Consider the following 26,877-nt stretch of genomic DNA (forward strand, 5'->3'; position numbering starts at 1 on the left):
TTTAGAAAAAGAATGGGATTTATTTACCATTTGAAAAAAGTGATCTGGAATCCAATGTCCAGATTTCCCCGAGATGTACAAATCCATTTCCATGAGAAAAAGAAATATTCCTGATGCTCAAGCCACAAAAAAACAAAGGAATAATAATTCCCTGGGACAGATCTGAACTTTGACCAAACTGGCTAATCACGGTATAGAAAGGAAATGATGCAAGCAGACAGGCCAGCTCCAAGCCCTGCTCCCCTCCACTGTCTCTTAACATATGCATATCACTGCAGACTGTGTAACTGAATTCAGCCAGTGATTCTCATTCCGTAACCCCTAATGTCAACAGTTAATAAATCTGAACACACACTCATACACAATGCACACACGCACACACGCACACACACACACACACACACATACACACACAAACAAAAGAGCAGTAAGTTACATATATGACAGATAAGCAGTGTACATGGAGGGAAAGGCAGTTTGGCAAAGGAAAAGACAAAGACTGCCCATAAAACAGACCGGATAAACAAACCCATTAAAAAAAGAACACATTCGCAGACAAAAAACACTCACAGACAGACCGCCCTTCAATATTCACTGACAAACTGCCCTTGAGCCAGACTTGTCCCACTCCCCAAAGGAACCAGAATCTTGGCCAAGAAGCAGCACCCAGAAACACCATTCTCCAGGTGGAAAGAGGAAGTGACATCAAACACATACAAGATACTCAACAAATAACATGACAGCACTGTTGCACAACAAGGCAAGTGTTAACCAAATCGGGAATGACAGGATGTGTTGTTAATCCAACACAAACCTCAGAGAAAGGGATACATGATGCACTATCTTTCTCTCTATCAATAGTCATTAATCATCTAACACGGGGGTTCCAAAACTGAAGTCTGGCAACCCAACTGGGGAGATGGGGATTCCTCAGTGACAATGTAAAAACTATTTTCCTTTTCAAAATTTGTTTAATTATTCCATGTTTTTTTTTTTAAATGTTTAGTTGTTGTGTATGCCATTGGTAATATTTTGCCATGGTCAATACATTGTGGCATAGATCCATAGTAATCCATAGCAAATTTTAGACAGCTATGAGATAATATTGGTTTATCCATTTGATCCAGTTTATAATATAGTGGGAATTATCAGCTAGTGGATAGCTATTTTAGGGGGCCCAGGTTCTGGAGTTGTTTGTGAACCCCTGATCCAACACGCAGCAATGAAAGGAATAGCAGAATGGGCTGGCAGTAGGATCTCACGCACAGTTGAGATGGTTTCCTCAACCCAACCTCTAGCTGAGAGTAAAAAGATGAGAGTTTGCGAGAGTTTTGCTCCATCAGCAGCTGTCTCTTGGCAAAGAGAGAGTATAATCAATCTGAACTAATCGCATTAGCCGACCGAAGCTGCTTCAAAATCTTAATCACATTTAAACGTCAGACCCAAATGGAATTGGAACCGACGGCTAACGGTATACTAAAGAACCCAGCAACACACCAAACAACAGTACCAAGATGTCTGAAGGCCGACCCCATCTGCTATGCAGGGAACTGCCATCAAAATATTCACCTGAATAGGTTTCCATTGTAGATTCTAAACGGATAAAACTGGCAGATGTGCGTCACTCAGTGCTATCAAAAACGCAATTATATTAGTTTCATTTTAATTACAGATGCATAATATGTTAGACGCATCGTTTTTAGACCTATGAATGCCACCTAACTAGTCACATTAGTCACTTGTAGGCCAAAGCGTAACTGGCAGTGGTGAGGTCAGCGGTGCATCTCATGAGTCTGCCTCTCTCAACTAAAATGAAGTAAGTTAATCAAGTTCAGTGTGCACATGACAGTCAATTGTACACAAAAAACTAAACTCAGACTGTAAACACACATGAATAACCAGTATCCAATGACTTTCAGCTAGCAAATGTACACATGCAACCAGAAACGTAATGACACTGAGACCACAATTACACACAGTACAATGAGTATCTCCATGACAACAATACTGTAAATACGCACAAACTGCAAACTAGTATCTGAATGACAATTACATTGCATACATACAACCTGAATCTAATGCCAGATTTTCATTGCATGCACTGAAACAGTATATGAGAGTTTGAATTAGAATACTCAAACTATAATTTACACATAAATCAAACACTCAGGAATTTCTGCTGAATGAGGCGGCTGCTAATCCCCTGGTCTTTAGCTTTTTTTGAGAAGATCCCTGTCCTTTCACATACATTATTCTTGGTGGTTACCTTTTTGTAATTACACCAATTGTGGTGTAATTTTAATGATAAATTAACACTATAAACCTGTTCACCGGTTTCTGGTTCTTATGTGTTATGGCTGATTTAATGTTCCCACTATATCCCAGACTCAACAGGGCTATTAAAAGAACAAGGCTGCTTAACTTAAAACAATAACTAATCTATGAGCATCTCTCAAAACTTCTAAATCCTTAAGATATTGTCAATAAAAAAGTAATTAGAGTTCATTACAATACAATTTCAGAGGCCCGTCGTCTCCACTGATGGTACTTAAAAGCTCCACCAGCCGCCTGGACAAACATTGCCTTCCTCTTTCAGTTCATTTTCACAAAACTAGTTACATTCTCATCACAGTGGTGATCCGCCTTTCATGGTGCTTCTTGACAAACAAGGGACGCACAACTGCGTAGACTCCTTCCAGAGTTATAATACGCCTCAGAGACAAACAGAAAAAAATGTGTGTACTTGTCAGAGAAAACAACAAATCACAACATGCACACCAATTCCTATCCTTTAAAAAAAAAAAAGAAGGGAATTAATAGAAACAAATATATTGCACTTTTTGACTGGTCCAATATGACAGAAGTGTGTGTGTGTGACCATAATTGGATAGTGTAAGCACACAGGTCGGCAGAAAATGCTACACACTGCGTGGACAGAGAAAAGTATCAGCAAAACATGAAATAAAAACACAATAAAACAAGTTTGTCTTCTCAAACAGCGGAGTTCCCAAGATTCCCGGCTCACAGCAAACCAGCCTCCCTCAGAAAGTCACAGTGACAGTTTGTTGTTCTCTTCAATGGACAAAAGCCAGAGTCCATCTCTGTTAGCCACGCAAAAATATAAAGGAACAGTCAGTAGAGCTTGTTAGAGAGGAGTCCAGGGCACCATAATGGGGGTGAAAAAAACCCCCAGACACGTTGCCAGACAACAACGAAGCCACACCCTCGGGAGATGCGATGGTTGCCCCCCTCGTCCCCCCTCAGCTGGGCACCAGCATGCGCTCCATTGCAGGCTGCAGGTGCTCCCAGTTCTTCCAGAAGACCGCCAGGAGGGTGACGGCGAAGAAGGTGGCCACCAGGTGTAGCCGGCTGCGCATGAGCGGCGTGGTGAAGCGCGCTACCGTGGAGACGCACACCAGGATCACCGTGACGATGGCCAGCATGACGTTGATGCACTTGGCCAGCAGGGCCTTGGCGTCCGTGCCCTCCCTCTGCACCACCTGCTGCTGCTGCTGCTGCTGCAGCTCCAGCTTGGAGATCCGCGTCTGGCATGACTCCAGCACCTCCTGGTGGAGAAACGGGGGAAGTGCGCTGTGAGTCGCACGGTCGGTGATTCGAACGGAAACTCGGCCTTAAGTGACTCGCGAGTGTTTATGTTTTTTCTGCAGAGAAATAGTTTTGCTTGTTCAGCAGCAACAGCCCAACTGAACAGCCTGCGAGTATAGCCTCATTACATTGAGGAAGAGTATGCTGTAATATTAGAAAATGTATCGTCATCTAAAAAACATTTCACGCTGTCTGCAAAGTATGAAGTATAGTTCTCTCGGGAGACCAATTAGGCACCATAAGCAATTTACAGGGGTGACTGCTTTAACAGCAGTGTAGGAAGAACAGAAGCCGGACTGTGAAATAAGTGAGATGAACAGACCAGTAACAGCGCTATGTATTCTGGGGAGGGAGGAGGGTACCTGGATGTCTCTGGCTCGCTCGTACGCCTGGTAAGCCACCTTCTCCTCTATGCTGGCCAGCTCCTGCTTCAGGTTGGTCGTCTCATGCTGATGGAGCTCCGTCAAGTCATTCAACTGGTCCTCCAATCTCTCATATCTGAGAGAGAGAAAATGAGATTTTTTTTTAAATGAATTGAAAATGAAGTATAACCTTCCAGTGAGACAACTGTGACATCCCTTCAGTTAAAAATGAAAAGGGCTGCTAGAAAGCCAAGGAAGAATACATTTGTGTATTCGTACACAAAATCAGAAAAAATATTCAATTATTCACATAACTTGCCATTTAGCATAAATCTCACACATTCACACAAGTCTTTCAACACACTAGTGCACTTGAATAAATAAGTATATAAGCTTATGAAAGTGCTACCGACTCATAAATAATATGAGTGAAAATAAAGGCTCTCTAAAATGCGGCACCTAAAGTGTTACCGCAGAGCGAGGCTTTACTATTGCGAAGGCGATGCTACGCTAACGGGCGGACTAGCCTGTATCGCTCTTCCTGCAGCGTCTGCGTGATGAAGCTGTAGTCCCTCTTGAACTGTGCCTTGAGGCCCTCCATGTCGTCGGCGAGCTGGCTCTGCACCTCGTGGATCTCCCGCACCTCGTCCAGCAGCTGGGCCAGCTTGCCCTGGGTGTCCTCGGGCCCCAGCGAGGGGTTCCCGTTGCTGTCGGCCGACACGGACGAGGAGCACTCGTCGTCGCTGGGGTACTTGGGCTTGGTCACGATGGTGGCGCTCCCGCTCAGCGCCCGGCTCCCGCCGTCCGGGTGGAAGGACGAGGGCGGGTCCAGCGAGCTCTTCAGGTGGGCGATGTTGTCGGCGCTCCCGAACTTGTTGCGGATGAGGTTGGCGAACTCCCGGGACTTGTTGAAGAAGAACGGCGGCGAGAGCGAGACGCCGGGGCCGACGGTCTTCACCTTGTCCAGGGTCGGGTGCCGGCCACTGCCCACGTCCTTCAGGCTGTCCTTAGAGGACTCCTTGGCCTCCCTGGAGGACGAGGAGGTCTTGGAGGAGCCGTTGCTCTCGTTGTCCTTCATCCTCCGGTGGTACTGCTCCAGCTTCTTCTGCAGGTGTGCGATGCTCTGCGCCGACTTCTGGTTCTTCTTCTCGAACACCTGCTTGATGCGCGACACCTGCTGCTTGTCGGCGCTGTTGACCAGCTTCAGGTACTCGGCCACGTTTTCGTCCCGCGCCGTCTGCTCGATCTTCAGCTGCTCAGTCACCTTCAGGATCTTCTGCTGGAGGCTGTCGATGCCCAGCCGGCCCCGGTGGAAGTCCAGGCCCAGCCCACCCGAGGAGTCCAGATCCAGGCTGGTCTCCGAGCCTCCCCGCCGCATCGGCACCGGGATGCTGAGGACGTTCCCATCGCCGTTCCGGTCTGCCTGCGGAAAACCAAAGTGGTGACAATTTACCATGCGGTCGCATGAATTGGCATGATGTGTCGTTATCGAGCTATGTTACTTAGCTACTGAAGATTTAAGCTGTTCAGCTTTGTTTATGTATTTGCACATCGTTAATTCAGGTTGCCAGCTACATTTGTTAATGGTAATTCACAATGGTAAAAACAGCTCATGTATTTGTTTTAACTGTTAACTAATTATAAGTTTATCATATGGCTTGCTCATGTTTAAATATTCATGTGATGAGTAGTGAGTAGTTAAATACATTGGTAAAGTATTTGTACATCAATTACCTCATGTTAACAACTACATTAATTAATGCTAATTCATGTACCCTCATTGTAAAGTGCTAACAACAAAAGAACCATGTGATCAGAATGTTCGACTGCTACATAGCGGTCAACAACATGAAAACAGCCAGAGAGCACACAGTCCATACAAGCAGAATTAATTCATACAGCACCAAACAAGTAAATTGTACAATTAGCACCGTGACAGAGTACATCCCTGTGGGGAAGGTAGGGGGCGCTGGTGCTGTATCTTTGAACAAGGAACTGCATTCATGACACATTCACAATTTCCATAGAAAGGGGTGTATGCGGTCAAAACAAATAATGTTTCATTTTACAGTTAAATTCAAGACATTTAGCATGAATTCAGGTAAAGTACCTCGCTCAAGAGCATTATGGCAGTGCTGTACCAGGCAATCAGACCTACAACCTTGCCGTCACAAGCCCAGTCCCCCTTTACACTGCAGCCCTCTTTTTTAAAACCCTCAAAGGGCTTCAGTTGCCCAGGACAACAGCTTGTCACCATGCAACCGTGACCCCCACTGGTCGACCCGCAATTTCACCTGTTAAGCTGCAAGTGAAGCTTTTCCTTGGTTTCGGACGAGAGCACAGGCTCTATGTCTGCCTACGCTCTCCTGAAAGAGCGTTTATGTATATAATCCAGCGCTACTCAACCCCACGTCCCGCAGGCCGCTGTGCCTGCTGGCATTTGCTTCAACCGTGCGCTGCACCACCTCATTTCACTAATTAGTTTAATATCTGAACCAAGCAGGTAAAATAATTAGTGAAATCAGCGGGTGTAGCGCACAGACGGAGCAAATATCTGCAGACACTGCGGCCCGCAGGGCGTGGAGTTCAGTAGCGATGACGTAATCTAATATTGCAATGAGTAAAAAGGAGGAAACCCATCATGTTTTTAAACCCACATCATGAAGGAGTGATCACTTCACCTACTGTTCCTATTAACTAACTTACTTTGCCTACTTACTAGAATGTGTTTTTGTGTGCGCACACAGAAGAGAGTATACAGTTATGTGTTCTTGTGCATCTGCACACATGTTATTGACTCATTTTCTTAAACATTCAAATAACAGGATCAAAAGAAAAACATAATTACTGCACCTGAATACCAAAAAAACTGTTAACTGGGTCAAAACGCAGAGAGGTTTTATATAAAAGCATTACCTGAATCCTGAAAAGCCACTCGTTCAAAATTACCTAGTGGCCAGGTTCTCAAGAGAATATGATACCTGCTCTCCAAAAGTTTGAGTCACATAATCTGAGACGACTGAGGGCTTGAGAAGCCCAGGATTTTAGTATGCACTATGCAGGCCCTGAAATCAGAGAACACTTCACGTTTTATATGAGCAAAATGTCTGCCACTGCGCTGTCAAACCAGTGTCAGGAAGGAAATTGGCCAAGAGTTCCCCCTCTGTGCGCTCCTGAGTAATTGACGTAAACGAGATGCCAGCATCCCAGATTGAATATGTCCCTGGCAGAAATAAATTAATATCTTTCATGTGAGGGATACATATTTATAAGACAAGAAGAGCCAAACATTTTAAGGTCTTCTGCTTACCTTATTTCTGGAGAATGGAGATGACTATTGCTATCCAAGCAATCCATGAATAGCTACTCTGTCTCTGTCCTGTTGTCTCATTTAATACCGCTGTTAGAATAGTACAGTCATCCACTATGGAATGTACACTCAGTGACCAATTTATTAGGTAGACCTGTACACCAGCTTCTTAATCAGGCAATCATGTGGCAGCAACTAAATGCATAAAAGCATGCAGATGTGGTCAAGAGGTTCAGCTGTTGTTCAGACCAAATGTCAGAATGGGGCAGAAATGTGATCTAAGAGAGTTTGACCAAGGAATTATTGTTGGTACCAGACACACACAACAGTCAGTGACCAGTGAACAGCAGTCAAATGATAACAGCAGGCAAAAGTGTGCTGTTAATGAGAGAGGTCAGAGGAAAAGAACCAGACTGGTTGAAGCTGACAGGAAGGCGACAGTAATGCAAATAATCACACATTACAACAGTGGTATGCAGAAGAGCATCTCTGAACATACAATGCATCAAACAGCAGCAGAAGACCAATAAGTCAAATAAATACCCAATAAAGTGGTCACTGAGTGTATATGTGTTGGGCGTACCCAATAGATTTCACTTCACTTGGCGCCCCTGAACAGTCATTCTTGTGAAGGACAACGCACAGTGACGTGAAAGGGCGGTCTAAAACACGGGAGAAAAACACGGTAAGAGGCCACACGCTGTTCGCGAGGATCCTGGCTGTGCTATGCGGTTCAACCCACGACAAACAGATCTTGGCACGCAGCCGTGTACAACACTGTATCAAAACAGCGTCTGTTCGGTGTAGCTCAATGAGCACGCCGCTAAGCACTACCGTCAAGTGCGCAGTTTCTCGGATCACCGACTCAACAAATATTCGCTTCTTGCAAATCCCACCCCGTTAACACAGGTTTCCTAAGATGTCGCTGGTTTGACGGAAAAATAAAAGTGAAACAGCAGTGAGAATCTAATGTGTGAGTGACTGGAACATACATTGCCTCTGGACACAAATCACGAGTAAGACGGGAGAAAAGACAATTACCACACTTTGCTTAAAACTGTTTCTAAGAAACTACCGCTACGGGTTTCTGGGTAACCGGTGGGCCTGTTGTTCAGTTGCGGTTGTACTATGTGTGTCATTGACACAACTGTTATTGGTTGGCTATAGGTCTATTTGTTGAACAGGATAAGGCATTGAAATGTTGATCTTATATGATGACCATTAAAACCATTTATTTTTTAATCAACCCGAGCAAGGACATAATATCACTAATGGTAATAAGCAAGTAAGATAACTGTGGTAGTTTATCTTTGCAGTAAACAGATTAATATACATGTAGCGATTAATGTACATTTTGCTTCATTCTGGACAAACAGGAAAACTGGTTTCTATTTTTTTTGTTAAAATATGCATGTTTTCTGTATGCTTTTATTTTACAGGGTAGAAATAGTTTCAATAATACAAACATACAGGTCAATAATACAAGCTGCAGGAACCAAAAGCAATATTCGGGATATAAACAGGAGACATCAGCCCTTTGAATGAGGAATTATTTAGAAAGGAAAGGACTGGCTATGGTGCAAAATTACCTGCATCTCCAACAGCTGTGTCCTTCACACCTGTAAAATATGCAGGTTTCCCTTAATTCAGCTTCCAGGCTAGATAACACTGACAAAATAAATATGCACAGTTTGAAAAACACACAACTTGGGCGTAATTATTTATTTTTATTTTTTTACAAATTCATAGCAAGATTCCCATTGGATGTGGAAGTAATATATGATGTGGCTGGTACAGACAAGGGGCGTTCAGATGCGGCAAGTTAAAAAATGAGTTTTTCACATCAATAAGCAAAAATACAGATTCTGCCACGATGACACAGCATCCCTTCATACTGAAAATGGAGAGTTTTAGCTTCACACACTGAGTCAGCTCTTCGGCAGGCCCAGTGGTAGAAGAGTCAGCATATGAGTGGTAGCCCACTAGTGTGTGTGTCTGTGTGTGTGTGTGTGTGTGTGTGTGTGATTTGAGGAAATTATTCTAAAGACCTAGTCCTAATTCCTTATATGTACATTTCACATGCAAGAGACATGTCCTCTGTGTTTCTCTTCATATGTCACTGTATAATCTGATGCTTTCTGGAGAACTGAAAAGCTCATCTGTTCTGCATTAAACCATCTGGCCCTGTCTGGAGTCAGTGTGTGCTGAGCTCTATTGATCAATTATGTATTTTTTGTATTATCTAGTCACCAATTTCACAATTTCTGTTTAGAAAGGAAGCCATTATGTTTTATCACGATATTTAGCACTATTTACCAGAAACAACAACTGTTCTAATCTAATAGTCTGTCACAGTTTACAAGAAGACATGACAAAAGAGGCTGTGGGTCCACTGCAGGCGATGAGTGGTCTCTTAGCCAGCTCCTCCTTGCAGCTGACGGCTAACATGCATGCTAACTGTACGTCACTCACTCAGGTAATTGCTCTAGTCAATCAGGGAATGAGCCATGCCATGGGGGCGGGTAATCCAAAAACACAAACATCTAGGGCAGAGCCTGTCACTGTTGACCCCAGAACCAGCACATCTGGAATCACTACAGAACCTGTATCATGCTGATCCTAGGAGCCAATTTCCCTGGAAACCTGATGGTTTTATTGCTACTTCTGTTTGTTTGTCTCAGAGTAATCTACAAGATCCATGTTCTTATCTTTGTGGTCATTCCTAGCACTTGGAACTGTACTGGTAATGTACTTCCCTCTAGGGCCTTTCCGCGCACCTGTCCCTGGTTATGGTTATGATGTGCGCTGTAGTACATCGCTCTGCCAAATGCCTGCAATGTAATGTAATTGAGCATTAGCAAAAACATACAATTGAGAAATGGTGCCAGATTCAACGCTCACAAGAAGATCAGTCTAAAATATCTGTAGGCATTATCTAGCCAATCCTCTCTCGTGGGAGTGAAATGTGGGTCCCCATTTACACACCGAAAATAAACCACGGGATAAAAATATAATCAAGCTAATTCTCCTCCTTGAATTCTGCAGAGCTGTGCGTTCACGCAGGGCCGAAACAGGCCAGTTCTCCCTCCTGCTGCCAGCACAGAAAAGAGCACTTAAATTCTGGGCTCATTTGAATAAAGCTGAGCCACACTGCTGCTAGCACACACGCTGAAGAGCAGCCGGGGAAAGAACCCTCTGGGGAAACTAGCTATGGAATACCAGTCTAAACGAAATACAACTGGAACATTTCTTGCAAAAATTGGCAAGCTCAACAAAAAAACAAACCTTTTCCACTGGCATTAAGCATCTGAAATCGGCACTAAATTGGAAATGTCCTAGGCTCTACCCGGAGACTACTCCCTGGCAGAATCTTGTCAGAGTGAAAGTGGCTTTTGCAGCACAAGTTCACTTGTCATGCAAATGGAGTGCATTTGAATTTGAATGGGACACAGAGGGAGAGAAAGCTGTAAGTAGTAAAATGGGTGTAAAAATCAGCAATCTGTCACTGAAGATACAGAGCTGATGCGACAGAAGACCAGGCATCACAAGCTGTGTATCTGGGTCAGACGCTCACAATGGCATTAAGCAGATCACTCACACTGCACCAGGTTCAACCTTACACAACCCCTCCACATATTCATAAAAACAGACATTCCAAGTGTCCGGTAGCTCTGGGAGTCTCCCGGAATCTGGCAGGAGCTCCCTGATACACGGAGCTGGTCATAAATCTCCTGCACCCCAGCTGGAAGTGAAGTTTTAACCCTGTCTCGTTTGCTCATGAAACTCGCACGATCCCGTTAGCAGTGGAAAGTGCGGTGGAATTCCCCCCATACTCAGTCGTAATGTGCAGCGCCCCTCGGTTTCTGGTTTCTTTCCACGGCATACAAGAGTGTGTAGTTAACACGTTCACTCGGTTGCACTTCCTACATCATTATCATTCTGCCATGCCGCCTTTACCGAGCTTCCAGGGACTGAGTTTAAAGTCGCTTTAGACCTTCAGATGTTTGGTCGTGCTGGGCTACAGAGCTTTTCACTGTCTGAGGGAGATTAGCCAGAGACAGAAGAGAATCCTCACGCTTCAAACTCCCACACACAGGAGAGACAGAGACCGGGAGAGAGGGAGGGAGGGAGGGAGAGAGAGGGACAGCAGGGAGAGGAGAGAGAAAAACAGGCCATGACAGCTCCACAGCAATCACTCCAAACACGGGCTAGCATGTGGAACGGTAACTTCAGGAGACCTAGTCGTGAATGACCGGATAACTGCTAGCCGTTCAGTTTCCCTTCTCCTTAAGCTACTGCACTTCAGAGAAGCCCAGCAGTGCCGTCGAGTCCTTTGTGCAGGCAGAGAAGGGCACTTTCTGAGTCCATTATTCACAAGTGTGATGAAGCAGAAGCGACTTGGCGGGGGTTTAGCGCGAGTTTAGTGTGCCGGAGTGTGAATGCGCGCGCGAGAGAGACAGCGTGCGATTGAGAGTGGCGGGGGTGTGGACTGCAGTGGACAATGCCACACACGCCGGGTATCACTGTCATGGCGACAGAGGTTCCTCTCCGTGTCTGTTCCCCCTCTCTGGAGACAGAGCGCAGAAAGGGAGTGTACCCTGCGCAGGGACCCAGACGGGCACACAAAAGCAGGCCTGTGTCTGTCTGACTATCAGCCGCTGCCACGCCACACGGGCTACTGAATAATTGAATGTGGCCCGATTCCCCCTCTCGGCCTCTAAGCCAGAGACAAATCTGTCACAAAGTGGGACCTTCTACATGAACCACAAACTGAAGACAGAGGAATTTGACTGATAGGGAGGATAACACAGTGAGACAGCAGAGTGTGTGTGCGTGTGTGCGTGCATGCGTGCGTGTGTGTGTGTGGGAAGGGGGAGTGGGGCGGTGGGATGAAAGACTTCAGTCAAGGTAGTTCTTGCCTTCATTCTCCCTCTTGCCTCTTGCCTAGTTAAAAAGCCAAAGGCATTTTAACTAACTGCTCCCATTACACAACATTCCCTAAATGGCAGTTACTTGCAACAGTCACTTTGATGAAAATCTGTCACAGCAGGAAAAAGCCAGCCGATGTAATGCAATGCAGTAAACCAGTGGTTCCCAACCCTCTTCCTGGAGATCAACCATCCTGTAGATTTTTATCTCAACCCTAATTTGGCACACCTGTTTATACTATATTAATTAGCAACAACATTGTAGCTGCTGAATGTGCTTTGTTAGGGTTGGAGTTAAAACCCACAGGATGGTAGTTCTCCAAAAACGAGGAGGGGAACCACTGCAGTAAGCATTCACACAGTACTGCACTGCAAGGTGCCAGAACAGTAACGTAAACTCACCATGTTCCGAACAGAAGTTGCACTGTTCGGAACATGGTAAGCTAACTTGTGTGTTTGGGACATGGTGGTTCGGAACAATTTCCGGTGGTGACCACATCCCCCAAGAAAGCCCTACGTTTCAGCCCAGCTCTTACCTGCTGACCCAGAGACACATAGATCATGTCTGTCCTGACAAAGCACATCACACACGCTGTCCAGATTATAATCCTCCAAGCCTTTTCTGCTGATTTATTGAGCTAGTCTAAATGCTAATTTGCCAAACTACATAGCTCTGATAAACAAAACCCACCATGGTCATTCAGGTTAATTCCAGCACATCCTGTATGTTTTCATGATAAAGCAGGAGAAGAGGTCAAATGAATCACCCCCCATCCCCCTCCCCCTCCCCTCGGTGCAGCATATAGCCTACATCCAGGTGCTATCGTACCAAACGATCACAGCGAATTAGCACCGATCTTATCGCCGGAGCGTTTAGTTTCAAGTGACCAGAGCTGCATAATTGGGGGGAACATTAACCGCACATTGCTGTGTCAGCTTTGAGGTGTGTTCCCCAGGGGCTTCTGCCCTCCCCCTGCTCGAACTAATACACTCCCAACACTGCAGAACATACGATCATCATCTCCATGTACGGACCTGTGCCCACATATCCTGGACGGAGGAGCTTAATTCAACTCATTTCCCTTCATACAATACCAAATGTTTTGTTTTTTCAAATGGGTTAGACCCTGGAATCGTAGCCAAATTCAACATCAAAGTTTTTTTGGGGGGGGATTGAGCGAGACGGCACACGGTGTGAGAGGAGGCTTTTAAATGTCTACTCCATCCTGTCAATCACGTTCTGTGAAGTAAACCTGAAGGAAACTGTCATGCAGGGAGCTTTTAAAGTTTTTGGCTGCTTCCATGGACCTCATATTCAGTAGTCCAAATCTAAGCATTCTGATGAGGGAAAGCACAAAGGGGATGGGGAGAAATCAGTCTCGTGTCAAAATCACTTTAACTAAACAGTAGTCTGGACATCTAATATACACACACTTCTGATGACAAGGATTACTTAGTTTCCTAAATAACATGCCAACATGATTTAGAGAAGAGAACGATCCAGCCAAAGGGATGCCATTTATTTCTCTCTCTCGTGAACAGACTCACAAACACATACTCTCACCCAACAAGAATGCACTCACAGTCATTCACTCTTTAAGTCTCTCTTTCTCTCTCTGGTAGACACACAAAATTGCACTGACATCATGCACAGAATCACAGAAATATACTCGACATGCATCAACGCCCTAATTCCCTCTGCCAGTATCCCTCTCTCTCTTTTATGCAAACGCTCAAGAGTGCACAGAATCGGGTCAAACTGCAGGGGAGGTTGAAGCAGACCAGCCTGCTAAATTGTTTGACCTCAGGTAAGGCAGGTATACGTGATGGAACTTGTAATTAAGCGCAGTGTTGTAACTGTGCTAGCAAGGCTTCTTGCCCTGACTTGAAATACAGACACACACGGGCTAGAGTGGCTCTACTGCAGGAATTCTGAGAATGTGTTACAGTTCCACTTTTTACGGCACAAAAACTCTTCCGACTGAATTTAACTTCAGCATTCAGACGTAATGACCCATCACGATTGCACCTTCTGTCTCTATAACCTCCTAAAAACTGGGGCCAGCTGTGTGCATTCCATAATATTCGTATCAGAGAGCCTAAGGGGTGTGTGTGTGAAAAAACTGACACACAGTACTTTTAAAAAAAAAAAGAGAAAGAAAAAAAGAGATACACAGGCCAGGATATGCTTTTACCCGGGGCTGATGGGTCGAACCTTGCGCATTCGCCGATTTGCACACAGGTCAGCGTTTAGGTCACGCTATGACATTTTAGCATTTCCCCCTCTCCGTCTGTGGACATAGCATGACTCCCTGTGTTCAGACCCATTCATAATATGTCCAGAAATGTATTCTCCTTACAGAATCCATCAGGATTTCCCCCCCGTTTCTTTTTCCATCTCGCCACATCAGTAATATAAAGGTTGTCTTGACATGCTCTAAGTGAGTAATAGTACTGAAGTCCCACTGAGAATCCATCAGAATCTCATTATGATTCAACTGCATGAGAAGGGGAGACAGAGTGATGTTTTCATGGGCTGTCACAGGGCTCATTCACACAATATTCTCCAGGAGACAGAGCGGCAACCACCAAAACACATCAACCGTGTTATACAGCGGGATACATATGGTCCACCAAACCGTGCTTGCATCGAGACTCAATAGTCGGGGGATAGCGCCCCGTCCCTTTTCAGTTTCCAGCAATTTTAGTGTCATCGTTTTCTGATACTCTAAATAACTCACACTTATATGCCCATTATTCATCTCTCAAGACAAGGGCAAAAGATGTGGTATTAGAACTGGAATACACCAGGGACATTTTCATGCTTGAGCCTAGAGGCTAAATACAGGTTGCTTGACTATAAGGGGGAAAAAACCACACAAGCACAGAACGTTTTCAGTATTCAAAAGGCAGCATTTTCAGTTAAATGCATCTTTGCATAGTAAACAAATGTGGTAAAAGCATAAAGGCTCAAGAGCTAGTATGAGCAGACATGAGAGCATATCGGAGCAGTCACTGAAATATCCAGACTGTATTCTTGTTAAGAGAAAAGTAGATTAAGTTGCCTTTGTGTACAAGACCGACTGTGGCACTGTCCAGCTTGTTCTAATATCTTAGCCAAATGGGCCAAGCTCCCAGCACTGCCTACAGATTAAAAATAGTTCCTTCCAAGCACATGAACTTACTCCTCAGAGAAAGAAGAGTGTTTGATTTGTGCTCATTCACTGTTCATTCAGCACACCTGGAGTGCTTCAAGGTTTGTAGTAACACTACATGACATAAACACCACGCTACACTTTAAGAACATAATTTGACAAAAAGGAGGGAAGACGAGAACAATTAATCTTTTGACTAGTACCCAGTAGAGCCGAACAGAGAATCCTACTGCACGGGGCCCTCCCAGGGAGAGGAGCGGACTTGAAGCCACCTGAACCCGGCACTGCCCTCATCTCTTTATACTTCCTGTAAGGTCATGAATAATTTAACCCTGAATGATTAAAAACAACACTGGAGCCAAGCTCCAGAATAGGGGCAAAGGGGTCAGATGATTACATTGGGGGGGGGGGGGGGGGGGTATTATTTAGGCCTACTTATGGAAGAGTAAAGTCTAAATTACACAACATTACTACAGCACATACTACATTAAATTATTTCATTAGTGATGGTACAAAGTGGTAGAAGCACAGACCGCTGAAAAGATGAGAACCTGTAACAGCAAAGGGCAAATGGCGGTCTCAAGAAAACATCCTGTGAATCGGGCAATAGTGTCTGTTAACACTCACTCAGTCATATCCTCAGACTATCAGGGGATAAATATGTGCTGCTGAATATTTGGGGGATTTGGACTGCAACCTCCGGGACAGAAGACCCCAAATATTTAAGCTGCAATGCATGATGGACTTTGTGTCACCCTGTGGTCAGTTGGACACCCCATTTGTAATGCATAAATGACCCTCAGGGACTGACCTAGAGAGACTCACCCTGGGAAACATTAGGTCTCCCCACACTACATTAACAACCCCACCATCGGCCGGCCTCCATTGATGAAAAATCCTCATCAGATAACTGCACCAGACCCACCAGCTGCTCCACGGCTGGGATAATGGATGTGCCAGAGCTTCATAGAGAGCACTAGAGGATCGATACAGCTCATCTGTCGATACGGATATTCATTAGTGCAGCATCTTCATCCTGTCATCGTTCAGTTATCGTTTCTCGATGGCTGTGCATTATGAATACTGAATGCTGAACGGTAATCGATTCATAACTGACGTGATGTATGGTACGTGACGACACTGAAAGTCCTTTATAAGGATGAGGATAGCACTAGGATTATGTAGGTCACTGTAGTTGGCAACTACAGTATCTATTTGCCTAGCTGGCACCTATAGCTGGAACCTATCTTCATTTTTGGCAGGTATCCTAAATTTAGACAGGCCTTTCAACTGTTCCAGAAAAAAGAAAGGCCTTTACCACTTTAACGTGAGGCATAGTTTTGAGCATATCAGAATGAGACTCAGATGTGTTCAGGGTCATTTCATAAAGTCAAACATACCTGTACTATTCTCAGGTAATAATAACCAAATAGATGTATTGCATTTGATAAACGTGAACAGTAATAGCAGCTGAAAGTAAAGCACCCACAGCACAACCGGAGAGAGAGAGAGAGAAAAAAAAAACTTTGTTCTGCCAATTATCTGCCTTATCTGTTTTCCAACTTTCTCACCCTGGAGACATAAACATCAAGACTCTGGTCGTGAGTCTTCCTGCGTGTGCCATGTTAGCAACAAGAAATTAGCACATTTAAGATTGTCATGGCTTATTAAAATATTTCTATTTTGGTTTACAGCTGCCAGGTAACAAAGGAGGTGTTCTGCAGAGGCAGCTGGACCGAGGCGCAGATCTTGTTTTGCTCTTACATTATGTAACATGAAAGCAATGAGGTCCATACAGGCACAATACGTTACACAAATAGACAGTAGCAATTACCCATCGACCGTGAAATGTGTCAGTAACCACACAGCCCAGCAAATTGACCGGGCACACACGTACGCACCACCCCTGTGTCTATACCACATTAAGAGGCAATTTACAGATACTAATTTAAGGTGAGGGACGGCTAAAGGGGAAATGCCTTTGTTGGTAATGGAGTGGGCTGGGTTTTTGAAGAATATCTCTCCATATTGGGGCAGAAAGGGGCGGAACAGCCCTGCATGTGTCTAATGAGCAACGGTGTACATGAGGCATACACTCTCAGAAAGAAAGTGACAGTGGGGGTACATTCTTGTTTGGATCTAATTTATGAAATGGACCAGGAAAGTACAGTCATTTTGTCTGTCGTCACAAATGGTAGGGGGGCCTGTAGCATAGTGGTTAAGGTACATGACTGGGACCCGCAAGGTCGGTGGTTCGATCCCCAGTGTAGCCAGATCCGCACAGCCATTGGGCCCTTGAGCAAGGCCCTTAACCCAGCATTGCTCCAGGGGAGGATTGTCTCCTGCTCAGTCTAATCAACTGTATGTCACTCTGGATAAGAGCGTCTGCCTAATGTAATGTAAAATGTATTTTGTATTTTTTAAATGAGTATGTTTTCCAAGCGAAAAAAGGTACAAATCAATAAATATTGCTGGCTAGGGGTACAATTTTATATTGTGTACTGCCTGGGCTACAATCAGTTGTACCTTTTCGTACCTTTATTTCTGAGAGTGTAACCTAAGCAGCACGGTTCCCTTGCCTAGGCACAGTGCTTGCCCAAAGGAAGCTACGCTAATTAAAATTTATAATGCACAGCTCACAGTCGGAAAACAGAGCGTTTCCTCACCCCCAAGTCCCCCTCCCCATCCAAACTCTACTTCACTGGGAATGCCCAAACTTGGCAGTGGGTTAGAAACCCATGCGTTCTTACTGCGTTACATTTATCTTAAGATCTACTGGGTATGTCTATTTCGGGGGTTACGCTAAATGCTCCATTTAAAAGAGAGACTGTGAGTAATGTGTACAGTGCACTATGGGTTCTTGAATTTGCCTTATAAATGAAAAGGGGAAGGCAGGGGGGGTGGGGGCGTGTACACAGGGGACACGCTAAAATTACCTAGACCATGAGAGTCTGTGAGGTACTCAGGAGCGGCATGCAAACCCGACGCACTGCCAGGTTCACTATGACTAATCAACAGTGATCCGACCGACACGCTTTCGAACCCATTGCCAAGTAATGGTGACATGGCTCTACTGCCGGCAGCCACAGCAGGGCGGGGGAGCTGCAGCTCTTTTCAGGTTCACACTCTGCCTGAAGCATCACCGAGGGCTCCCTTTGAGAGCCCGGAAGGAAGGGCTTACATTAGCCCCAAAAAACCCAGTGCAACTCGGCACGGCAGCAGTGTAGTAAAATACTTAAGAGAACCAGGCTTGTAACTCAAAGGTTGTGCATTCAGTTCCTAATTGGGCTGCCTGCCTAGTGCTATTGAGCAGAAAATATCCAGCGGTATACCCTGTAAAAATATATAATCTGCGTAATGTGCTCTGTCTGCTAAATGCTCCTCTGTAATGAGAAAAACATGTGGTTATAAATAAAGCCGGCGTTTTCTCATGCAGCCAAGACATTTGAGACTCATCATCGTGACACACGGCCAGGCCAGATTTCTTTTAACGGACATCAGTACACCTTGTAGCGCCGCTGTAATATTTTCAATACTGAATTAGGCTGTGCCATTCAGTTCCACACAGTACAGTTGTACCGGACCCGGGAGAGAAGGTGGGGCCTTCAGTCATATGGGTATTCTTCCAAAGTTACCATGGCAGCAGAATGCTGCAGTGTTGTACTAATAAAACCATGCTACATCTCCCCACAGATTAAATGTTTGCAGCTTACATAATTATTAGGAGGAAAAACTGGTCATGACATACATAGGAACACAAGTACATTTGTTCTACGTTTTACACACAATGGTATTTACAAAATATTAAAATATTTTTCCAGGAACAGACAGAAGACTGCATTCACGCCACAATATCTGGTTTTACAGCATTTTGACGATGCAAATGTTAAGCTAAATTATGTCAGTTTGGATGCCAGGTCATTTACATGCAGGGGAACTGCGCACCTCCGGCCTTTCCCACATGGTGCTGAAGCGGCCCAAAGCGGAAGCACGCAAGTTTATACTGACGTTGTGGAGCTAGGAAGCAGGATGTTTTGATTCTCAATATCATGGTACACCCCTCCCGTAAACAACCAGTGCCCAAAACAGGATTGCTGTATCTACTGCTTTACAGTGAAATAGATCAGAAAATGATTTGAAAAAATTAAACATTTAAAAAATTTTGATAACTTCCACATCTGTGCAAGAATTCTACGGTTTCCCTGAAGAAGTATTTGCATAAGTGCGTGTGCCAGTTTCAGCAGCTGTGAAACCTTCTGTTGACGCCAGGTGCAGTAGAACTTTAAACAGGGGCAAAAGGCCTCCTCAGGCAGTCTGAAACATGCCACTACTTTAAGCATTTAAGTAGCTAATCACAACACATTAAATATTAATTTCACGCAGATTTAAACAAACATCCTACTATCACACTCAAAGGCACTCATAGTATGTGTGGTTTAACTCGTGCCAACTTAAATACAGACAATTAAAAAAACAGGACCACAGCACTAAATAATAATTAGTAAAAAAAGAAGAAAAAGAAGCCATATTAAGAGCTGGAATTGTGGGTGGAGAGAGGGACCGTTGACATCTTGTGTTGAGGCTGATCTGTAGTTAAGTACACCTATGCTGTAACCCAGCAAAATGGTAAATGACTGCTCTGTACTCTGATCCAACACGTAATGTGAACAGTGCGCTTGAATGAGGCTACTAGGAGCCTGCATGAAACAGGGGGTGGACAGCCAAAGCCACTGCATACGCAAAACGCCAAGCAGGAATACCAAGTTGAGCTAGCGCACCATGTTCTTCATTCAAAACTAAAGCATGGCTATTTATGGGCCTGCTGCAGCGCAAAAACGGAGCCCCCAAGCTAACAAGAACACAGATACAGAGTCTGGACTCTGCAGGGGAGAGTGATGAGTGCGCCCACCACACAAAGGAACCATTATATCATGCCCAGGAGACACCGGGTAACAAAGTAGCATTCCCAGCTCTTAAAGCCCAAGCCACACAAAGAGGCGAGGAGATTTATTAGGCTATTGCATGAACATGTTTCCAGGGGCTGGGCTGTTTTGTGGCTTGTCCTTCTACGGTGAAAGGGCCAGTGGGACCAGCGGTCCTCGATGTTCAGACGTGTGCATCTGTGGAACGAAGAACACGACATTCTAGAGAAAGGGGTGCATAACTCCGGTCCGGTCGATGGCCGGTCTGCGTACTGGTTTTTGTTCCAACCAATTGCCTTGTTTTTCATTTGCTGACAGCTCTATATATTACCCTGGTTCAAGCCTGTACGCGAGCACAGTAAAATCATTAGTATACACTTGCAGTCTGCAGCTGTACCCAGTACTCATACACATGTCAGATAAGATACGATTGAGTCAATTAAATAATTAAGACCAGAAGTTGGCACAAAATCCTGAAACGGATCTGCCCTTGTTGCGCACTCCTGGTCTACAGTTCCCTACAGAAGTCCACATCAGGAATTGGAATGAAAACTATTGGCTTGAAAATTCAGAAACTGTGAGGGGAACTGGGCAGGAAATGCACAGAATGATGAATATAATGAAATGAAAGTCGTACTTCTCCCTACAAATGAAACACCCACTTGTATGCTCACGTTATGGGTTACTATAAATTGTATGAATTTTGCCAAATCACTCCCTCAATTTTATTTCCTTTCTGTGTTTTGGAGATGTATTTGTGACAGTCCTCTGCAAATATTACTCACTCATAATCTGTTGGTTGTAGTGTATGACGCACTCCAGTGCAGCCTACTTCACATTGTGTGATGGAGCATTCCAGTTCACACATCCATTAGCTTGGTAAACACGCACTTTTACAAGCCATAGGACACAATTATGAGGAGATATCAATCTATGTGTTAATAGAACCCATTGAGTACAAATCATTCATTGTGGTATTGTATTTACTATTGAATTGAGGCTCTATTTTTGGATCCTATTGAATTATTATATTAATGTAGATTCATGACAATAAGCGGTCATTAATTATTCTGTTATTCTATTAATTTGATATTGTTCTGTATCCAGTATTATAATGAACACTTCTTAAAATATACACTCAGTGAGCACTTTATTAGGTATTTACTAGAAATATTTTCTTAGACTTAAGTCTTCTGATGCTGTAGCCTATCTACTTAGATGTTTGATCTGTTGTGTTTTCAGAGATGCGTGGTTATTTGCGTTATTGTCACCTTCCTGTCAGCATCGACCAGTTTGTCCCTTCTCCTCTGACCTCTCTCATTAGCAACATGTTTCTGCCCCGCAGAACTGCTGCTCACTGCTGGTTTTTTGTTTTTCGCATCATTCTCTGCCAACTCTAAGAGACTGTTGTGCATGAAAATCACAAGAGATCAGCAGTTTCTGAGATACTCAATCCACCCTGTCTGGCACCAACAATCATTCCACGATCAAAGTCACTTAGATCACATTTCTTCCCCATTCTGACATCTTGTCTGAAAAACAGCTGAACCTCTTGACCACGTCTGCATGCTTTTAGTTGCTGTGACATGATTAGTTGCTGTGACATGATTGGCAGATTAAATATTTCTATTAACAGCCTGTACAGGTCCACCTAATAAACAGTTTTTTGCATTATAAACAATATATATAAACTGTATGGAGAGTCTATTCCATCAAACGGGAGAGGGAAGCCAGTTTGATTGTCACACCAGATGACTGTGTTTTGTATTTTATGCCTCGTCACCAGATAAAGACAAAAGACGCTCAGCAGTCTTGTCATCCCAGCTCCAGAACACGGCACTATCGAACATCAATAGGCTCAACAAGCCAGCTACACTCACTAATCATTGTGTTTAATCATCATTTCCAGACATACAAAGGTGGTGGCATGGACATGGGTGTGCCTGTTCATGCAGATTAACTCCTCACTGTTCCTCACATAATCTGATGTGTATGTGAATGTTAACTGCCTGAATTTATATAAAAGATTTGACAGCCATTTTGATGTATGCCTCTACTTCAGCCGGTGAAGCTGGTCCTTGACACCAGAGTGGCGAAAAGCTAAGCATTCCCTACATTCCCACAAACACAGAGGGGCATGAAAAGAAAAGGCAGAAGCTACCAGCAATAAAAGTAATCTATACAGACAATATTGACACTTAATCAAACACACAGGCCTATGTAAGGACAATTACACTTCACATTACTCATCACTTAGTGCGCACTTTACTGATGCACAACACAGTGCTGCGACCGCATTTCATTGGACTTATTGGATTGTTTTTGCAATTCTGTGGCAATGTCCTTTTTGTTCCCATCTCTTTTCCTTTTCATCCATTTCCGTTGCTCATTACTTTGTGCCCCATCATCTACCCCTCCAGGCCTTGAATGAGCGAAGGAGGTAACAGATATACCTGCCAGCGCAGAAGAAACCAGAGAAGAAGATTGTCCCTTTACAGACTTCCTATATCAGACTCCCTCTAATTTATGTCATCTTTGAGATTACATTACAGTTATTTAGCTGAGGTTTTTATCCAAAGCTACTTAGAGTTGTTTAGTCTAAGCAGGGGTTAAGAGCCTTGCTCAAGGGCCTAATAGCTGCATGCATTGTGGCTACACTGGGGCTTGAGCCACCAACCTTCCGGGTCCCGGTCTGTACCTTAGCTACAGTCTGCCCCCGATTATGAGCATCCTGAGCAGAATTTGGAAATTCTGAACCTGTCGTCATGTCCTGAGCTTGTATTAAAACCCCCCAAGAACTCCTAACCCTAACCAAATCTGGTCATTTCTCTGGCCACCTCCTTAGCTGACTTCCCCCGGCTCCTCATGGTCCTAAAATGTTCATGAAATATAGAGCCCCATAGTGCATGCTGGGGAAAAAAAACAAGAGAACCACAGCTGTGCAAGCAATCTGGGCCTTATCCGAGAATAACTGGGAACCTAGCATTAAAAATACCGTTCTTGGATATGCAATACGACATTTACCCTCGATCTGCAAAATAGCTTTACAGTTAACCAAGAAAACATGCTGAAACTAGTCTGGCATGTGGAAGCTAATACCTGGAGACAAATTTATCTTTAGGTTCAGTGAGTCAAAGCTCCATTCGACAGCCAACATGCTGGTGACTCTAATGGAAAACGAAGGTTCATAAGTCAGCAATTTGTTCAGTTCTAGTCAGGGGGCGAACTGCAAAGCTGTCTTAATCGGTTCAATTTTCCTTACTGCAGAATTATACATACTTGTGGTGTGATGGTTTTTGATGTACAGCCTGCCTAGTCTGAGTGCCTTTTATCTTAATCCTCCAACCCTCATACCTCTTAAGGTACTATAAAGGCTACACTCTTCGGACTACTTCTAAAGACAGAAGAAGTGTGTCTCTCAGGGAAGAACCATGTCTCAAACTCTTTACTTCATTTCTTGACTCACCTTCTCAAACCTAAAAGGAATCAATCACAACCGTGGGATGAGCACTCAGAATAAACCAACCAGCGCTTATGTGTCATTCCAGAACTTGGTGGTTTTGCTTTTTGGTTGTTGTCATCGTGCACTGAAGCAAGAAGCCATACCATCCACTCCAGTGATGTGACAAACACAGATTATATCAGCAGTTACCAAAAAAAGTAGTGTTGCCAAAAAAAGAGGAACTTCATGACTAGAATGTTTTCCATGTCCTTTTAGGCCCTGAGATAGGAACACAGCAATAACCTTTACCATATGCAATGATTATAAACCATGTTTACTTTTTGTTTTCATTTCTTTTATGCCAGAGAATGTCGTTTCTAGCGTTGACGACAAAGTCATCGTAAGAGAATGCAGCCCCTTTGACCACCAAACCACCTACAATCCACAATAACCCAAAGGCTCCTATTGAGCAAAGAGAGAATCGATTGGTGTGTGGAGTCAGTTTTTGTCTGTGAAATGGTGTTCCCTGCAGCTGTCTCTTATGTAGGAGAATCTGTGAGCTGGTCTTCCCAGCAGATGGTCTACGCTGATCCACACAGACCACGACAGCCTCCTGTTCCTGGCTGAGGCAGTGGAGGGAGAGCCAGGGGTTTACCAGAAAAGAGCTTGATCGGTTATCACCGACACCGCTCCTGTGAGTTCAGTCCATCGTCGACGAGCCTTCACCGCCTTCACCCCCCCACCCCCCCCCCCACCCCCTTACTCCTCCTCCCGCCGTTTGCCGCGACCACATTCTCCCATCATGCAGCTCAGGGAGCGAATAAGGGAGCGCCAATTCCGCCACACAGACACATAAATCCACACCCCGGGTCACTGGGTGGCAGTATCTGTCCCCCCAGATGTCTGCGCTGACAGCCCGGGGCCAGTATCCCATGCTCCCCGGGCTCAGGAAGTTCCAGCTCGGGGAGTAAATCAAGGCCCCCTGAGAATCATTCACGTAAAACAAGGACTGGGGGGAGCGAGGCACCGGAAACCTGGGGAGCGAGGAGAATCCAGTGGTTGCCATGACAACAGCGGACCAGGGAGCGGCAGCCCACAAAGCTGCGGCAGAGTGCCCCCCAACCTGTTGCCGCTAAAACAGCGATTTCACCCCCCCCCCCCCCCGTCTTCCTCGCGATCCCGTTCTTTTCTTCCCTCCTGGCCTCTCGGAAATGGAAAATTCACAGCGGCTGCGGGCAGGTTCATCTGCCTCTCTGGAACTGCGGACTGCAAGACTCTACTAGAGCAAGAGCCCTACTGTAACCAACAAAATATCTCAGCAATATACATAAAAGATCAATTCAACCCACATGTCCTTTGCACATGTATGTTTGTAAGCCGACAGGACAATGGTACGAGGAAACGTGTGTAATAACTCAGGCGTAACTCGTAAGTCTGCTCGACTGCTGTGCAATAACACCTCTTATGGTACAATTACTGCCTCTTTCTCACTCTGGCATGGGACAACAAGACCTCTTGAAATTACCAATAATCCAGAGGGTTTTGAAAGCTATCATTACCTGGGCTTATGCCTTATGAAAACCGGGGGCCTAGCAGCTGTAAAGGCAACCCAGCAATCATGTATACACATATTGAGATAAAAATAACATCCCATCTCTTCTGAAACCTCAAGCCTTATCAGCTTTTCTTTTCTTTCAGCAGAGAGAAATGCATTTGGAGGGGGATGAAGAGGGCCTGAACATCTAAAATGACTGGGAATTTGATTAAAATCTGCAGCAGACATAAATGCCAAATTGCATCAAAGGCTTTCACAAAGCCTTCAATGATATATAGCTCATTAGCTGCCTCCGTAGGCAGCCAAAGTAGCTCTTTACAGAAATTAACAAAGCAATTCAATTTTCAAAAGGCAAACTCCAAAGGCCATAATATGACAAGGCTTCATATTACGGCCTTTTGCATATATTATTTCTTGAATCCTTAATTTGAAGTTATGAATCCTAATTTGCTGCATCACCTGAGAACATATCCGAGTTCCATCACGAAGCCCAATCAATACATCCTCTCTGAGATTCTCACAATCTGACAGTGTAGTAAAGAGGAAACGTACAGAGCCGGTAAGAAAATGTCTGTGGAGAACTGAGAGGTTACACAAATGATAACACTTAATTAACCATTTATAAGACCATAAATATGTTATAAGAATGTTCTTAACTGAACATTCTAATGCTGAACCCAGTAGCACAAATCAATACAACAGCTAATGTTTTCAGAGATATTTTTAAACAGTTTGTTAAATAAAGGAATGAGAGAGAAGACTAAGACCTTTTTTTTTGGACACACACAGCAGCATCAAAGGATCAGCAAAGAACCAGTTATTCCAAAACAGCTCATTAGGAGAAAGGTAATGAGGTTCCCAACAGCTTTTTCAGCTCAGGGGAGAAATAAACGCTTGCAAAGACACAATATTTTTTTTATGCTACTGTTAGCAAAGTTTTGACTGTGTCCTGTCTCCTGTCTCCTGTCCTCTGCCACTTTTTTGGTGTGAACGATATTCTAAATGAGTACTTTTAATGAGTACATTATGCATGCCAATATATATCTTAAACGTACAGTATTTGAAGGATTTACAATCTCTGACCTGACCACGCAGAAACCAGAGTCAAGTGGAAGAAAAGTTGTGTTTGGTAGTTACGTGTATGAACATACACTACTCTATTTATAGACGCAAGCAAAGAGATCATAATCATTGTTCTGTCGCATTCACAAAACCGGTGTTTAGCAAGCTCCCATTCCACCCTGTATCTGCACACCCCGATGCTTGTTAAGCAAGAGCGCCGAGTTTCTGGTGCTGAACAAAAAGCAGTTTAGGTACACGTTTTACGATATGCGTTGCATGGACGTTGAAAATATTCCGTTGACTGAGGGATTATGCGCCGTGTTTACCGCCAGGTTTAATTTCAGCGACATATAGCCTAGCCTACTGGGACCATGTTCAGAAAACCTCACACAAAACATTTTTGAAGAATCTTGCAAACTACAAGATTTCGGAGTTATACGGTGGTAATTGCGCTGTTGCTACAATGGGAAGGCATCTAACACCTCATAGGCTACTACAAACATCTAAAACGAGAGCGAAGTTGTTTAGTGAAATA

At 44.3% G+C, this 26,877-nt stretch overlaps 1 protein-coding gene across 3 annotated transcripts in view; it reads right to left on the reverse strand.

Annotated features, from left to right (window-relative positions):
• Positions 1-26,877, reverse strand: part of tmcc3 (transmembrane and coiled-coil domain family 3) — a 58,962-nt gene continuing 32,085 nt past the window's right edge. For all 3 annotated transcript variants that reach the window (XM_061253121.1, XM_061253122.1, XM_061253120.1), the window contains 3 exons: positions 4,496-5,391; positions 3,969-4,104; positions 1-3,566 (listed from right to left, as the gene is read on the reverse strand). In XM_061253121.1, coding sequence (XP_061109105.1) covers positions 3,261-3,566; positions 3,969-4,104; positions 4,496-5,391 — 1,338 coding nt within the window. In that variant the 3' untranslated portion in view covers positions 1-3,260. The remainder of the gene's footprint in view (positions 3,567-3,968; positions 4,105-4,495; positions 5,392-26,877) is intronic.

Source organism: Conger conger, chromosome 8 (genome assembly GCF_963514075.1).
Source record: "Conger conger chromosome 8, fConCon1.1, whole genome shotgun sequence".
NCBI classification, from domain to species: domain Eukaryota; kingdom Metazoa; phylum Chordata; class Actinopteri; order Anguilliformes; family Congridae; genus Conger; species Conger conger.